The sequence below is a fragment of the Pleurodeles waltl genome, chromosome 7 (assembly GCF_031143425.1).
Source record: "Pleurodeles waltl isolate 20211129_DDA chromosome 7, aPleWal1.hap1.20221129, whole genome shotgun sequence".
In the NCBI taxonomy this organism is placed as follows: domain Eukaryota; kingdom Metazoa; phylum Chordata; class Amphibia; order Caudata; family Salamandridae; genus Pleurodeles; species Pleurodeles waltl.
Genome location: NC_090446.1, coordinates 1,417,121,799 through 1,417,138,020, shown reverse-complemented (window position 1 = coordinate 1,417,138,020; position 16,222 = coordinate 1,417,121,799). Strand labels below are relative to the sequence as shown.

Below are 16,222 nucleotides of genomic sequence, written 5' to 3'. Positions count from 1 at the left end.
CCTCGTTTTGGATACTGTTTTGCTGGTTTTTAGACTCTGCGCACTTTACCACTGCTAACCCGTGATAAAGTGTATATGCTCTCTCTCTGTAAACATGGTAACTTTGGATCATACCTGATTGAACTATTTAATCTACTTATAAGTCCCCAGTCATGTGCACTCCAGGTGCCTAGGGCATATAGATTAAATGCTACTAGTGGACCTGCAGCACGGATTGTGCCACCCACTTAAGTAGCCCCTTTTCCTTGTCTCAGGCCTACCATTGCTAGGCCTGGGTGTGCAGTTTCACTGCCACCTCGACTTGGCATTTAAAAGTACTTGCCAAGCCTAGAACTCCCCTTTTTCTGCATATAAGTCACCCTTAATGTGTGCCCTGGGTATCCCCTAGAGCAGGGTGCTGTGGAGGTAAAAGGCAGGACATGTACCTGTGTAGTTATATGTCCTGGTAGTGTAAAACTCCTAAATTCGTTTTTGCACTACTGGAAGACCTGCTCCCTTCATAGGCTAACATTGGGGCTGCCCTCATACACTGTTGAAGTGGCAGCTGCTGATCTGAAAGGAGCAGGGAGGTCATATTTAGTATGGCCAGAATGGTAGTACAAAATCCTACTGACTGGTGAAGTCGGATTTGATATTACTATTCTGGAAATGCCACTTTTAGAAAGTGAGCATTTCTTTGCACTTAAATCCTTCTGTGCCTTACAATCCACGTCTGGCTAGGTTTAGTTGACAGCTCCTTGTGCATTCACTCAGACACACCCCAAACACAGGGTACTCAGCCTCACTTGCATACATCTGCATTTTGAATGGGTCTTCCTGGGCTGGGAGGGTGGAGGGCCTGCCCTCACACAAAGGACTGCCACACCCCCTACTGGGACCCTGGCAGACAGGATTGAACTGAAAGGGGACCTGGTGCACTTCTTAGCCTCTCTTTGAAGTCTCCCCCACTTCAAAGGCACATTTGGGTATAAAACAGGGCCTCTGCCCTACCTCATCAGACACTTGCTGGAGAAGAAACCGGAACAAGAAACTACATCCTGCCAAGAAGAACTGCCTGGCTGCTCAAAGGACTCACCTGTCTGCTTTCTACAAAGGACTGCTGTCTTGCTGTTGCCCTGCTGCCTTGCTGAACTCTTGTCTGGCTGTGAAAGTGCTCTCCAAGGGCTTGGATAGAGCTTGCCTCCTGTTCCTTGAAGTCTCAGGACCAAAAAGACTTCTTCCTTTCACTTGGACGCTCCGTGCGCCGAAAATTTCGACGCACAACTTGTTTCGCGGCGAGAAAAACGCCGCACACCGACGCTGATCGACGCGACGCCCTCGGGACGATCGAGACTTCGACGCACAACCTCGCAAGGACAAAGCCGCTCGACTTTCCAGGAGAAATCGACGCGACGCCCACCGTGAGTGCGAAACTTTGACGCACGGCCTCGCAAGGACAACGCCGCCCGACTTCCAAGGAGAAATCGACGCGACGCCTGCCGTGAGACCAAACTTTCGACGCACGGCCTCGCAAGGACAACGCCGCCCGACTTCCAAGGAGGAATCGACGCGACGCCTACCGTGAGATCGAAACTTCGACGCGCAGCCCCGCAGAACGACGCGCAGCCGGAAAACAAGCGGGAGAATCCACGCACAGACCCGGGACATCTGGTAATCCCCGCGATCCACAAAAAGAGACTGTCTGCGCGCCGGAAAACGACGCCGACTTCCCCGCGTGGAAAATTCCGACGCAAGTCTGTGTGTGCTGAGGAGAAATCGACGCACACACCCCTTTTTCCACGCATCTCTTCTCCTGTGGCCCTCTGAGGAGATTTTCCACCAGAAACCAGGTACTTTGTGCTTGAAAGACACTGTATTGCATTCTAAAGACTTAAGACACTCTATATCACTTCCCTGTGATATTTCTACAATTTTCCATTGCAACTTTATTCTTTTTGACCTACAATTATCCTGATAAATATTATATATTTTTCTAAACACTGTGTGGTGTAGTTTTGTGGTGCTATATGGTGGTATTGTATGATTTATTGCACAAATACTTTACACATTGCCTTCTAAGTTAAGCCTGACTGCTCGTGCCAAGCTACCAGAGGGTGGGCACAGGATAATCTTGGATAGTGTGTGACTTACCCTGACTAGAGTGAGGGCTTTTGCTTGGCCAGGGGGTAACCTGACTGCCAACCAAAAACCCCATTTCTAACATTGGTGATCAGCGGTGAGGATAGGACTTGTATTTGTGCAGTGACATACAGTAGCTAAGTATCTCACTACCTACCCACAGTTGAAGGTCAACTTGGTTTTGATCTCTTTTTGAAAATCCGTTTTTTTCCTGACAATTTTCAAAAACTAAATCCTCACTCAACATGTCTCTGACTGGGTCTTAGACAGGGGACTTTGACCTAGTCCAGTTGGATACATACACGGTCAAACAACTAAGAGGATTCTGCAGGGCATTGAGGGTACCCACCCAAGGGGCCTCCAGAAAGGAGGACTTTCAAGTGGCGCTGAGGGCCTGGGCAGAAGCCCATTTAGAGGATGATGAGGAAGGGGAGCCAGAAAATGGCCCCTCAGAAGGATTTTCACTATCTATGGATGGTGTTACCACTGCAATTGTGCACCCTTCCAGACCAGGGAGCAGTGTCTCCATGCAAAGCCTGACCGCAGAGGAAAGGAGAGAGGAAAGGGAGTTCCAATTGCAAATGGCAAAAATGAAAATTGAGGCGCAACAGGAGGAGAGGAGGGCAGAAAGAGAAGCCAAACAAGCTGAGGCTGAAAGAGCAGCCAAACAGATTGAAGCTGAAAGGACAGCCAAACAGATTCAAGCAGAAGCTGAAAGGGCAGCCAAACAAGCAGAAGCTGAAAGAGCAGCCAAACAAGTGGAAGCTGAAAGAGCTTTGGCTGAAAAGAAACTATTGTTGGCTCATGAACTGAGTCTCAAGGAGCTGGAGATCAAGGCAAGACAGTCTGAATCCAGCAATAATGGTGGCAGCATACAGACAGGACCTGCTGGAGAAAAGAAGGTTCGTATACCCAAAAATGTGGTGCCCAGTTTTGTGGTGGGAGATGACATAGATAAATGGTTAGCTGCTTATGAAGTTGCACTAAGGGCTCATGAGGTTCCTGAAGGGCAATGGGGGGTAGCTATGTGGGGCTATGTGCCGCCATTGGGGAGGGACACACTTCTCACATTGGATCCACCGGATCAAAACACATACCCACTCCAGAAAGCCACTTTACTTGCCAAGTTTGGGCTGACCCCTGAGGGATACCGTCAGAGGTTCAGGGACAGCACCAAACAAACCACACAAACATGGGTAGATTTCTTTGATTTCTCTAGTAAGGCACTGAATGGATGGGTGCGGGGCAACAAAGTAGCAGATTATAAAAGTTTATATGATTTGATCCTGAGAGAGCATATGCTTAATGTTACTTATACAGATTTGCGCCAGCACCTAGTGGATAGTAAGCTGACTGATCCCAGGAAGCTTGCTGAGGAGGCGGACCTCTGGGTTAGCACCAGAGTGTCCAAAAAGGTACCTGGGGGGGACTCCCACAAAGGTGGTCAGGGTTCCCAACAGAAGAAAGAGGGGGGAGATAAACTTACAGATAAGGAACTCTCTAAAGGCCCCCAAAAGAATTCCCAGGGAGGGGGTGGCAACCCTTCCTTTTCCAAATTTGGGAGAAAGCCAGGGACATTTGACAGGTCAGGAAAATCTATCCCCAAATGCATGGAATGTTACCAATATGGTCACTACAAAGGCGATCCTCAGTGCCCCAAGAGGGCACCGTCCACTACTGGACAGGCACCTGGGTTGACTAGTGTAGCACTCGGGGGGGAGATGGACCCAACTAGCTTTGGGGAACAGGTAGAGATTTCCCTAGTGTCCCTGGGAGAAGGAGAAATGGTGCCCAAGGCCCACATGCCTAGAAATACTTCCAAGTACCGGCAGTGGGTCACCATTGATGGGCAGAGGGTGGAGGCTCTACGTGACACAGGAGCCAGTATGACTACTATCAAGAGTCAGCTGGTGTCAGCAGAGCAGATAATGCCTAATACATTCCACCAGGTCAGAGTAGCTGACAATCGCGAGAGTCACCTACCGGTGGCTCTGGTTCCCTTTGAGTGGGGGGGGGTCTCTGGTACTCTGAAAGTAGCTGTGAGTCCTGCCATGCCTGTAGATTGTCTGTTAGGCAATGACCTTGAGCACACTGCTTGGAAAGAAGTAGAGCTCAGGTCTCACCTGGAGATGTTAGGGTTACCTGAGTGGGTCTGCATGACCACACGGTCCATGGCTGACCGAGAGGGAAGTCAAGGGCATCTGGAGCCTGGAACGATGGCCCAGAGAGCTGCCAGGAGGGGGGACCAGGGGTGCGGGAAACCGGCCCCCGCTGTTCCCACAGTGGCTGACGGGGCTCCTGAGGAGGAGGCTTCCGAGCCAACTGGGGAAGACATCGCCGCCCTAGGTGACTTACCTGAGCTTGCTGGTTGGCAAGTTGAGGGTGGACCCACCAGGGAGGACTTCTGCAAGGCGCAGAAAGAATGTCCCACTCTAGAAGGTTTGAGGAAACAAGCCTCAAACCAGGCAGCCGGCGACGCCTCTGGCAATCACCACCTATATTGGGAGAATGATCTCCTTTACAGTGAGCCTAAGGTTTCGGGCTTTGGGGCAGCACGTGTGCTGGTGGTCCCCCAATGTTACCGAACCTTCCTACTGGGTCTGGCTCACGACATTCCCCTGGCAGGACATTTGGGGCAGGGCAAGACCTTTAACAGGCTTGACACCCACTTTTATTGGCCCAAAATGAGGACCCACTCAGACAAGTTCTGCAGATCCTGTCCTACCTGCCAGGCCAGTGGTAAAGCAGGAAAAAGGGTTAAAACCCCCCTGATTCCACTTCCTGTCGTTGGCACCCCCTTTGAAAGGGTGGGCATCGACATTGTTGGCCCCTTGGACCCCAAAACTGCCTTAGGCAACAGGTTCATCCTGGTTTTGGTGGACCATGCCACCCGTTACCCAGAGGCAATCCCTCTAAGGACAGTAACTGCACCGGTGGTGGCCAGAACCCTGATGGGGATATTTACCCGTGTGGGGTTCCCCAAGGAAATAGTGTCTGACAGAGGCACTAACTTCATGTCCGCATACATGAAGTCGCTGTGGGATGCGTGTGGTGTAACTTACAAGTTCACCACACCCTATCACCCCCAGACGAACGGTCTTGTGGAGAGATTCAACAAGACCCTGAAAGGCATGATTGGTGGCCTTCCTGAGGCCATGAGGCGTAAGTGGGACGTCCTCTTACCATGCCTTCTCTTTGCTTACAGAGAGGTCCCCCAGAGAGGGGTAGAGTTCAGTCCCTTTGAACTTCTCTATGGGTACCCTGTCAGGGGACCCTTAAGCATTGTCCAGGAGGGATTGGAGAAAGCTCCAAAGACACCCCCTCAGGATGTGGTCAGCTATATGTTGGCCCTCCGCAACCAGATGACCCGCTTCTGGAAAGAAGCCCAAGATAACCTTGAGGCCAGTCAAGAGGTGATGAAACAATGGTATGACCAGAAGGCCACCCTGGTAGAGTTTCAACCTGGAGACAAAGTGTGGGTAATGGAGCCAGTAGAGCCCAGAGCTCTCCAGGACCGCTGGTCTGGCCCATTTGAAATAAAGGAGCGGAAAGGGGAGGCCACTTACCTAGTGGACCTCAAAACCCCTAGGAATCCCCTAAGGGTGCTCCATGTGAACCGACTGAAAGCTCATTGTGAGAGGTCGGAGATCAACATGCTTCTGGTCACAGATGAAGGAACGGAAGAGGAGAGTGAACCTCTCCCCGACCTCCTCTCTGCCCAAGAAGGTGATGGGTCAGTAAGCGGGGTCATTCTGTCTGACACCCTGACTCTAAATCAGAAAGGAGACTGTTATGAGCTGTTGGAGCAGTTCTCCCCCCTGTTCTCCCTTACTCCTGGGCTGACCCACCTCTGTGTTCATGATATTGACACCGGTGACAGTCTCCCTGTGAAAAACAAAATTTACAGGTTGTCGGATAAGGTGAAGGCCAGCATCAAGGAGGAGGTCTCCAAGATGTTGACTCTAGGGGTCATTGAGAAATCCAGTAGTCCCTGGGCCAGCCCAGTGGTATTGGTCCCTAAGGCTACTGCCCCAGGTGCGAAGCCAGAACTCCGGTTCTGTGTGGACTACCGGGGTCTCAACTCAGTCACCCGGACTGATGCTCACCCCATCCCCCGAGCTGATGAGCTCGTGGACAGGCTAGGCGCTGCCAAGTTCCTGAGTACGTTTGATCTTACTTCAGGGTACTGGCAGATCGCCCTGACTGAGGGGGCTAAGGAAAGGTCCGCCTTTTCCACCCCTGACGGCCATTACCAGTTCCGAGTGATGCCGTTTGGATTAAAAAATGCCCCTGCTACCTTCCAACGGTTGGTTAACGGGGTCCTGGCTGGCAAGGATGCCTTCTGTGCAGCCTACCTGGATGACATAGCTGTCTACAGTTCCAGCTGGGAGGAACACCTGCTCCACCTCAAGGAGGTGCTTCAGGCCCTGCAACAGGCAGGCCTGACCATCAAGGCTAGTAAGTGCCAGATTGGGCAGGGTTCCGTGGTGTACTTGGGACACCTAGTAGGTGGTGGCAAGGTGCAGCCACTCCAGGCCAAGATCGAAACTATCAAGGCCTGGCAACCACCTCGAACCCAGACTGAGGTGAGAGCCTTTTTAGGCCTCACCGGATACTACCGCAGGTTTGTCAAGGGCTATGGTACCATTGTGTCCCCCTTGACCGAACTCACGTCCAAGAAGCAACCTAGGTTGGTGAATTGGACAGAGGCTTGTCAGAAAGCCTTTGACGCCCTAAAGGAAGCCATGTGCACGGCCCCCGTGCTCAAGGCCCCTGACTACTCCCAGGAATTTATCGTGCAGACAGACGCTTCAGAGCATGGCATAGGGGCAGTCCTAGCACAGCTAAATGAGGAGGGCCAAGATCAACCGGTAGTCTTTATTAGCAGAAGGCTATTACCACGGGAACAGAGGTGGAGTGCTATTGAAAGAGAAGCTTTTGCTGTGGTCTGGGCCCTGAAGAAGCTGAGGCCCTACCTGTTTGGGACTCACTTCCTAGTTCAGACAGACCACAGACCCCTCAGATGGCTCATGCAGATGAGGGGTAAGAATCCAAAACTTCTGAGGTGGTCCATTTCCCTACAGGGGATGGACTTTACGGTGGAACATCGCCCAGGGGTTGACCACGCCAATGCTGATGGTCTCTCCAGGTACTTCCGCCTTAGCGATGAGAGCTCCCAGGAGGTCGGGTAGCTCTCCCCACTTTCAGCTGGGGGGGACACATGTTAGACCTGACAGCCTTAGGGTAGTCACCCCTAACTTTTTGCCTGCCTCCCTCCTCGTTTTGGATACTGTTTTGCTGGTTTTTAGACTCTGCGCACTTTACCACTGCTAACCCGTGATAAAGTGTATATGCTCTCTCTCTGTAAACATGGTAACTTTGGATCATACCTGATTGAACTATTTAATCTACTTATAAGTCCCCAGTCATGTGCACTCCAGGTGCCTAGGGCATATAGATTAAATGCTACTAGTGGACCTGCAGCACGGATTGTGCCACCCACTTAAGTAGCCCCTTTTCCTTGTCTCAGGCCTACCATTGCTAGGCCTGGGTGTGCAGTTTCACTGCCACCTCGACTTGGCATTTAAAAGTACTTGCCAAGCCTAGAACTCCCCTTTTTCTGCATATAAGTCACCCTTAATGTGTGCCCTGGGTATCCCCTAGAGCAGGGTGCTGTGGAGGTAAAAGGCAGGACATGTACCTGTGTAGTTATATGTCCTGGTAGTGTAAAACTCCTAAATTCGTTTTTGCACTACTGGAAGACCTGCTCCCTTCATAGGCTAACATTGGGGCTGCCCTCATACACTGTTGAAGTGGCAGCTGCTGATCTGAAAGGAGCAGGGAGGTCATATTTAGTATGGCCAGAATGGTAGTACAAAATCCTACTGACTGGTGAAGTCGGATTTGATATTACTATTCTGGAAATGCCACTTTTAGAAAGTGAGCATTTCTTTGCACTTAAATCCTTCTGTGCCTTACAATCCACGTCTGGCTAGGTTTAGTTGACAGCTCCTTGTGCATTCACTCAGACACACCCCAAACACAGGGTACTCAGCCTCACTTGCATACATCTGCATTTTGAATGGGTCTTCCTGGGCTGGGAGGGTGGAGGGCCTGCCCTCACACAAAGGACTGCCACACCCCCTACTGGGACCCTGGCAGACAGGATTGAACTGAAAGGGGACCTGGTGCACTTCTTAGCCTCTCTTTGAAGTCTCCCCCACTTCAAAGGCACATTTGGGTATAAAACAGGGCCTCTGCCCTACCTCATCAGACACTTGCTGGAGAAGAAACCGGAACAAGAAACTACATCCTGCCAAGAAGAACTGCCTGGCTGCTCAAAGGACTCACCTGTCTGCTTTCTACAAAGGACTGCTGTCTTGCTGTTGCCCTGCTGCCTTGCTGAACTCTTGTCTGGCTGTGAAAGTGCTCTCCAAGGGCTTGGATAGAGCTTGCCTCCTGTTCCTTGAAGTCTCAGGACCAAAAAGACTTCTTCCTTTCACTTGGACGCTCCGTGCGCCGAAAATTTCGACGCACAACTTGTTTCGCGGCGAGAAAAACGCCGCACACCGACGCTGATCGACGCGACGCCCTCGGGACGATCGAGACTTCGACGCACAACCTCGCAAGGACAAAGCCGCTCGACTTTCCAGGAGAAATCGACGCGACGCCCACCGTGAGTGCGAAACTTTGACGCACGGCCTCGCAAGACCAACGCCGCCCGACTTCCAAGGAGAAATCGACGCGACGCCTGCCGTGAGACCAAACTTTCGACGCACGGCCTCGCAAGGACAACGCCGCCCGACTTCCAAGGAGGAATCGACGCGACGCCTACCGTGAGATCGAAACTTCGACGCGCAGCCCCGCAGAACGACGCAGAGCCGGAAAACAAGCGGGAGAATCCACGCACAGACCCGGGACATCTGGTAATCCCCGCGATCCACAAAAAGAGACTGTCTGCGCGCCGGAAAACGACGCCGACTTCCCCGCGTGGAAAATTCCGACGCAAGTCTGTGTGTGCTGAGGAGAAATCGACGCACACACCCCTTTTTCCACGCATCTCTTCTCCTGTGGCCCTCTGAGGAGATTTTCCACCAGAAACCAGGTACTTTGTGCTTGAAAGACACTGTATTGCATTCTAAAGACTTAAGACACTCTATATCACTTCCCTGTGATATTTCTACAATTTTCCATTGCAACTTTATTCTTTTTGACCTACAATTATCCTGATAAATATTATATATTTTTCTAAACACTGTGTGGTGTAGTTTTGTGGTGCTATATGGTGGTATTGTATGATTTATTGCACAAATACTTTACACATTGCCTTCTAAGTTAAGCCTGACTGCTCGTGCCAAGCTACCAGAGGGTGGGCACAGGATAATCTTGGATAGTGTGTGACTTACCCTGACTAGAGTGAGGGCTTTTGCTTGGCCAGGGGGTAACCTGACTGCCAACCAAAAACCCCATTTCTAACAACTACAAATTTATGTTACTTTGGTTGTAATATTCAATGAGAATTGTACTATGCAGCTCTTCCCAGTTAAAAGAGCCCCAACCCCAAAAAGTCACACTGGGGAGCAGGGCAGGTAGTAGACTGTGCTCATAGTAAACTCCTTTGTTGAAGACGGGGTGATGCAGGGAGGCAATGCGTGGGCCTTTTGATTGTGTCTTTTGCGTGCACAACATCATGCCTGTAGTGCAGCCTTATATAAGCAGTAAAGCTAAGGGCCGCGAATGACGTAGCCTCATTCAGAAGTTGTCGCCCATGGAATTACCTCTTTGCTCTGCCCCTTGACGTGGATGAAGAGCCTGTAAAGCTGGGGGGGCTTGTCCTAGAATGGGAAACAGCACTCATTGGTTAGGCAGGTACACCATGATGCTCATTCTAGGGATGTGTGCCGCTTCACTATGACCTCCTGCCGAATCCTCTTTGGGCCGTGATGAATAGTGTGGTGCACTCAACACATTTTTTGTACAGCACTTTTAGTTGAGCATTTACATCATTCATATTTCAGTGATTGCTCTCCTTTGTGTGGCTCCCCAAGATGCCTATCTATCATAAGGATGGAAACCACATTCAATAATTTGCGTATTTCCCCAGCGCCAGGATGTCTTTTCTGGATAACAAAGGACTTCACAACCCAGCTTTGTTCATTCATTCACTGATACTTTTTATGAACATTTCATAAGCTGCTCATTCTTACTAAGATGTATATTATTAATACATTTCATTGCGTTAAGTATGATTTACCAATAATTTACTGTAAAGTTAACTAGTGTGTGAATATTCCATAAAAAAAATACATATGACCTAAGCAAGTCTGCATTTATGTGATTTAAAAAAAAAAAATTCGATCAAAAATCACTCATCTTGCAGGAAAACGATAACAGCACGCAAACACTTCCCCAACCCTACAGAATTCAGTATATATTTTAGTGTGTTTTTTCCTTAAACGTAAGACATATCATTGCTCACCCTGCTGAATGGATGTCTGCCTTCCAGGAGTTCCCAAACTCTGCATCGCTGCGCGCAAGAGTTCCATCCGGCTTTGCCTTGTCGTCCTTGGGGTTTCCGTTGTAGTTGCCACACATCCCTCGCACTTGGTTCTTGTACTGGGGCCCAACTTGCACAGTGACTGTGTTTACACCATTGTATCGAATGCGCACCCCGAAGGCTGTGTCCACAGAGATGGCGCTCTTGGCTGCAGTGATGTTTACATGAGGTCCCAGCATGGCTGGGAGTATGGTCTTGACTCCATTGATCTGAAAGACAGAGAGGGATCTGAATAAAACATCCCTTTGACCGATAACGATTTTTAAAAGCAACAAGAACCAAATGTAGATCAATCACATTGAGTTTATCGAATTCTACTAGTAAAATAATTAGAGTTAATTAACGGCATCTGGCCTCCTAAAATGTCTTTTGGTTACGTCAATGACAGTGATGATACTGCTGACTAAAGATGTTTTTAAAAACATCATCTGAAGTAAATAGTAATAAGACTGTGAGGATTTCTCGAATGAATTCAAGGTACAAATAGTTTCTTCCGGTCCCTGGGAAAGATGACACAATTTAGGCATTCACTTTTTCTAAAGCAAGGAGGGTTTATGGCAGCGGTTAGCTGATCCTTTAGTCCACAAAAAAAGGATTAGTGCTAAACACAACTTCATGTTGCCACTTTGTAGGCCAAGAAGACTTTTTGGAGCTACTGGAAATAATTTTATAATTTTATCTAGATGTAAAAGAACAAAGAAAATGTATGTATAAGGCATGACTCCTATAGTACTATACTGGCCCACACTACTCTATATCCATATTATTCCTAACGCACATCAAGAATCAAACTTTAAAAAGTGTCTTCCAACGTCTGCATCTGACTGTTTTTAAGTGTTTGGGAGACAAATGTAAATAATTATAAAAAAATAATCTAATAACAATATTCTGAGTAATTTTTGTTTTGGCCTTGACTGCTGTGCGCATATATTTTCATATGTCAGTTTTTAAAGTTGCATTCTTAGACACCAATAAAGCAAACATTTCTTCAAAAGTGTTGTTTATAAAAGTCGAAATATGTTGGACATTTTTCCATCCATTAAGGGAACTTTTGAACAGTAATTCAGGTGAACATGGTTAGTATGGAATTTCTATAATTCATTATACAGATAAATTGTTAATCTCACCAGAGGAACGTTTCCTTGTTCAAAGACCAGTTTGATGTTCCCATCAGTGCTGTTCAGCCAAATGGTCACACGGTACACGAAAGATACACGGGGGTTCTGGTAGCGTCTATTCTCTGCCACCACACGGTAGTAGAATCCTGAAGAAGAATCAGAGCCCCAGCTAATCTCATAGGCACAGGTACCCATAAAATTGGCCACAACCCCATCAAAGGTGTGGTAGTGTGGGTCCCCAGTCACCGTGCAGATCGCCCAAGGCATCTGGCATCCTAGCTTTCCATTCTTAATGGCACACTCCTTGCCTTGGGCACAGTTGGTACTAACACAGCGGAAGTTGCCAGTGGAGTCACAGCTACATCTCTTGGAGCACTCAGAGAGCCAGATGAAGTCTCCAACCTGTGGGGCAGAGAAAGAATCATATTTGGATAGGAAACAGCAGACAGAGTATTTCCATACATGGATAATACCTGACACAGAGAATTAGGAACTTACTAAGATTACTGAGAGAAAAGAGACAGGCAAGAGCCTACGACATAGGAACATATATACAGTTTATATATATATATATATATGTATGTATTTACAAGAGAACAAAGCAATAACAGAATGGAAGGAGATTGAATAGATATATTTGAAATGTCAATGTAATCAGATCCAATAAAATATGCTGTTTACAGGAGCTCCCCAATGTACTAAAATAAAGCACACATCAAGAATTAACTAATTGTATCTGGCCTATTAATGAACACCATTTAACAAAAGGTTAGGAAACTAAATTGTTTTATTTATACTTGTATATCTGTAGCATGGATGAAGGTGCATACATGCAAAACCAAAGCTAATTGAGAACAAATATCCAAGTAAGTAATTTAGTGAGGCAGACAAATAGGGAAAAGGGTGCAAAGAGAGGACAGAGCAAACTCTGAAATGTGGTCAAATAGGGTGCGTAGGATTATGAATGTTTGGGGGATAAAAACGGTTCCATCCTTAGCCAAAAAAAGGTGGAAAAAAAGTAAACAAATAATTGTTCTACTTTTCTCTGGCTGATTAGGCTTTCCTTCACTAAAACCAGTGGGAACTCCAGGAATCTGTGCACCAGCTTTGGTTAGAAGTGTTAAGAGAGAGATGCAGGAGGATGGGGCCTATTCAGGTGGGAGGGTGGGAGTCCACCCATGCTTCCACAGCATTCTTTATGTTGGGTGTGAGTTTGGGGTGGAAGTGCCAGTTTGGGCTTACCTGCAGGGCAATAACTGCCATTTGTCACCCCATGCCCCTTTATACAGCCTCACCTGAGGGTTTGGTAAAAAACTAGAGGAAGTGCAATTAACAAATAATTATCGGCACAGTTGCAGGGAATAATTTTTAAACTGAACACCAGATTCCGGTGAAAGTGAGAGACACTGTCTTTGGACATGGAAAGAACTCAGATATCCTTCCGCAGAATCCTACCAGCAGGAATGTTTTCTGATAGAACAGACAGGACATGTTCTATCTGTTATACACTGAGCGCTCATGGATACATCATGGAGTTCATGGTGGAATGAACTCTACCAGCTGGTGTTCAGACTCCCACACCCTTTTACTCCTATTGACATGTGAGGGGACAACCAGCATTGAAGCAATGGCACTCACGTTGTAGTACATCCCCTCGTGCTCACAGCCGCACTGCTCCGCTCTCACGCAGGTGTCCCCGCTTCTCTTGTACCCATCATTACAGATGCAGCCCTCAGAGCAGGTGGCATCACAGTGTGGGATTAAAGAAGAGGACACGCAGGAATCTTGGCACTTCCGATGGCAAAGTTCATAGTGGCTGTTGGTTGGACACTCCATGGCTACAGATACCAAAAGAAATACATTGCTTGTCAAACTGATAAGAGATTTATCAGTCACAAAATACAACATTACAGACACTATAAGTTTCACAGGATGAGAAGCATAACCTATGACATAACCAAAGCAGACACCAATCTTTAACCATTAGGTTCCTGTGAAATATTTTACTACCACTTTACATGAACCTATTGTGATAATGTGAAGTTGTATGCCAATCTGCATATGTGACGTCATTCAGCAGATGAGTCCTCCCTACACCAGTGGCAGCTGCGGGTACTTACAGTACACATAAACAAGGTTCTGGGAGCATGGCAGTCATGTAAGCCACGAATACAATATTACATTTTAATACTCGAATTCCAGGCTTCAGTCTTCCCCAGCAATACTCAAGCGTCTTTGTTTAGAACAGACCTTTACACCGTTTAATTTAACCTTTGGAGTCCATGGATATCATGAGCCCTAATGCAAGCATGACATTATCGAAAATCGTACCCATCCCGTTCCTGGGCAGAATTAAACGACAGCTATAGTTGGAGTACCTTGGGCCATGGAACCCTTGAGCACCAGTAACATCACTACCTATTGCTCTAACGGTAACTACATCGCTACTTATGGGCTTCAGAGTTTCTTATTCTATACCAGCAGTTCTTCTCTTCTAACTCCTGTATCCGCACTTTCCCTTTCTTCCATTCCTATCTACCTCCTCTCATCCTCTTGACTACTTCTATGTATTCAACATGTTACCTGTATAACTCTGCTCCCTTTCACATCCATATCTTTTGTTCTCTCTTTCGCTCTCTCGCTTATTTCCATTCCCCATTTTCCAAAAACTTTTATTACCGCCTCGTCCATAGTTCCTTTTCATCCTTTTTGGCATCTCCCATTCCACTGTGTTCCTCATTTCTTACTAACCCTCTCCTGCGTTTTTTTTTCTTCTTCCTTCTGTCACCTCAATATTTAATCTTCTTTTCTACTTCTCTTTCTCTGTTCTATTTTTGCCCTCCGGTTCTCTTACTCCACCATTTTTCTGTCTTCCTATTTATCTTGTTCGTGTTTGTGAAACTAGGTGCCGGCCCGTATTATAGACTGCTTCTTAGCAAAATGCTGAATTTACTCTTGCAGTGTTGGATAGAATTCAGAGGTATTCTCCATACGGGTTTTCACAACTAGGTATATGTTTCAAATGTACATTAATTTTCTATTAGAAACACACAATGTCATTTTTGCTTAAAAGCTTTTCATGTTCTGTTTTTTCTCTGCAAGTTGATTCACTCCTTGAAAAGAAGGGACTCCTTTACTCACCGCAGAAGGAGCTGTTCCTCCAGCTGCCGATGGTCACATTGGCAGCCTGGCAGGTAGCTGTGTAGGTCCGAATGGCATGGCACAGGACCGTGCTGTTCCCTTCGGTCAGGCAGTGGTCATAGACACAGTCAGAATAGTAGTGAGCGGGGTTGATCTTTGAGTGACAGGACGAGAAGGGCCCTCTGGGGTCTTGGATGATCCAACAGGCTCGCTTGGAGGACATAATCTTGTCTGCACTGCAGACTGGGCAGTCACCTGAGCAGCCGTGGTCACAGCCGGTGCTGCCTTCAGAAGCCCAGCTGACACCAAAGGTGAAGGAGTTGGTAACGACAGACCCACTTCGGGTAGTGAAGTCATCAGACACCATCCCGTTGAAGTTCCCACACAGACCACCGGTTTGGCCCTGGAATCGAGCAGGAAGCGTAACGAAGACACTGTAGACCATGTCATAGTTGACTGTCAGGCCGAAGTCTGTTTTTAGTACTGTGTAGGCCCCACTTTTAAAGATGACGATTCTTCCACTGTTGATATTCACAGGCAGAGTCTGAATGATTCCATTCATCTGATGGAAAAAGTTATAGTAAGTGGATAGTTATTAAATGTGATGGTGGAGATTTCAGCAAATAAATCAACTTCTATTTTATATACTTTTATCCTACAATAAACTATTATGAGCTGCGTTTTTTATAAGTTACTTGTTTCGTGTTTTTAGATGTCGAAGAAATCTCTCTATAATCCTGACGCTTTGAACATTAAGTGCTTCACCTGGTACCTGGAGTCACTGTCAAATGCTCACTCTTCTGCTGCTCTATGGATAACTTAGCCACAATAATCGTAACTGCACATTTATAACATTTACAGCTCAATATAAGCCTGCCCCAGATAGAAATATATTCATTACAAGTGACTTGTACAGTTCTTTCTGTCGCGATGATCCCCGGAACACTCCAGCATGCAGTTAGCTATTTTACTCATATAACGCACCCCAGGGTGTGCTCTCACGAGCATACGATCCTTAACTTGATTTACCATACCATAACCAAGCTACACAAGACTGGAAAATAAACGAAAAAAAGAAGGATTACACGTAGGCATATTCAATATAAGAAGTCGAAAAAAAACTACCACATGAAATGTTCTTAAAAATGCATAACTTACTTGAGTAAATATGCCCAAACCTACCATAGTCAGAAAAAAACAATTGTGTTGTATAAGCAAAATTACCTATTTTGTATGCCTAATAGCCCGTGATAAGCAAACAATCATTTTAAATAAAACAAACACAGGG

General features: G+C 47.1%; 1 protein-coding gene across 2 annotated transcripts in view; it reads right to left on the bottom strand.

Moving 5' to 3' along the window:
* LOC138246422 (uncharacterized) overlaps positions 1-16,222 on the bottom strand; it is a 274,958-nt gene that overhangs the window by 141,157 nt on the left and 117,579 nt on the right. For both annotated transcript variants that reach the window (XM_069201032.1, XM_069201033.1), the window contains exons 45-48: positions 14,935-15,496; positions 13,432-13,631; positions 11,803-12,195; positions 10,598-10,884 (exon numbers count right to left, since the gene is read on the bottom strand). In XM_069201032.1, the coding sequence (XP_069057133.1) occupies positions 10,598-10,884; positions 11,803-12,195; positions 13,432-13,631; positions 14,935-15,496 (1,442 nt within the window). The remainder of the gene's footprint in view (positions 1-10,597; positions 10,885-11,802; positions 12,196-13,431; positions 13,632-14,934; positions 15,497-16,222) is intronic.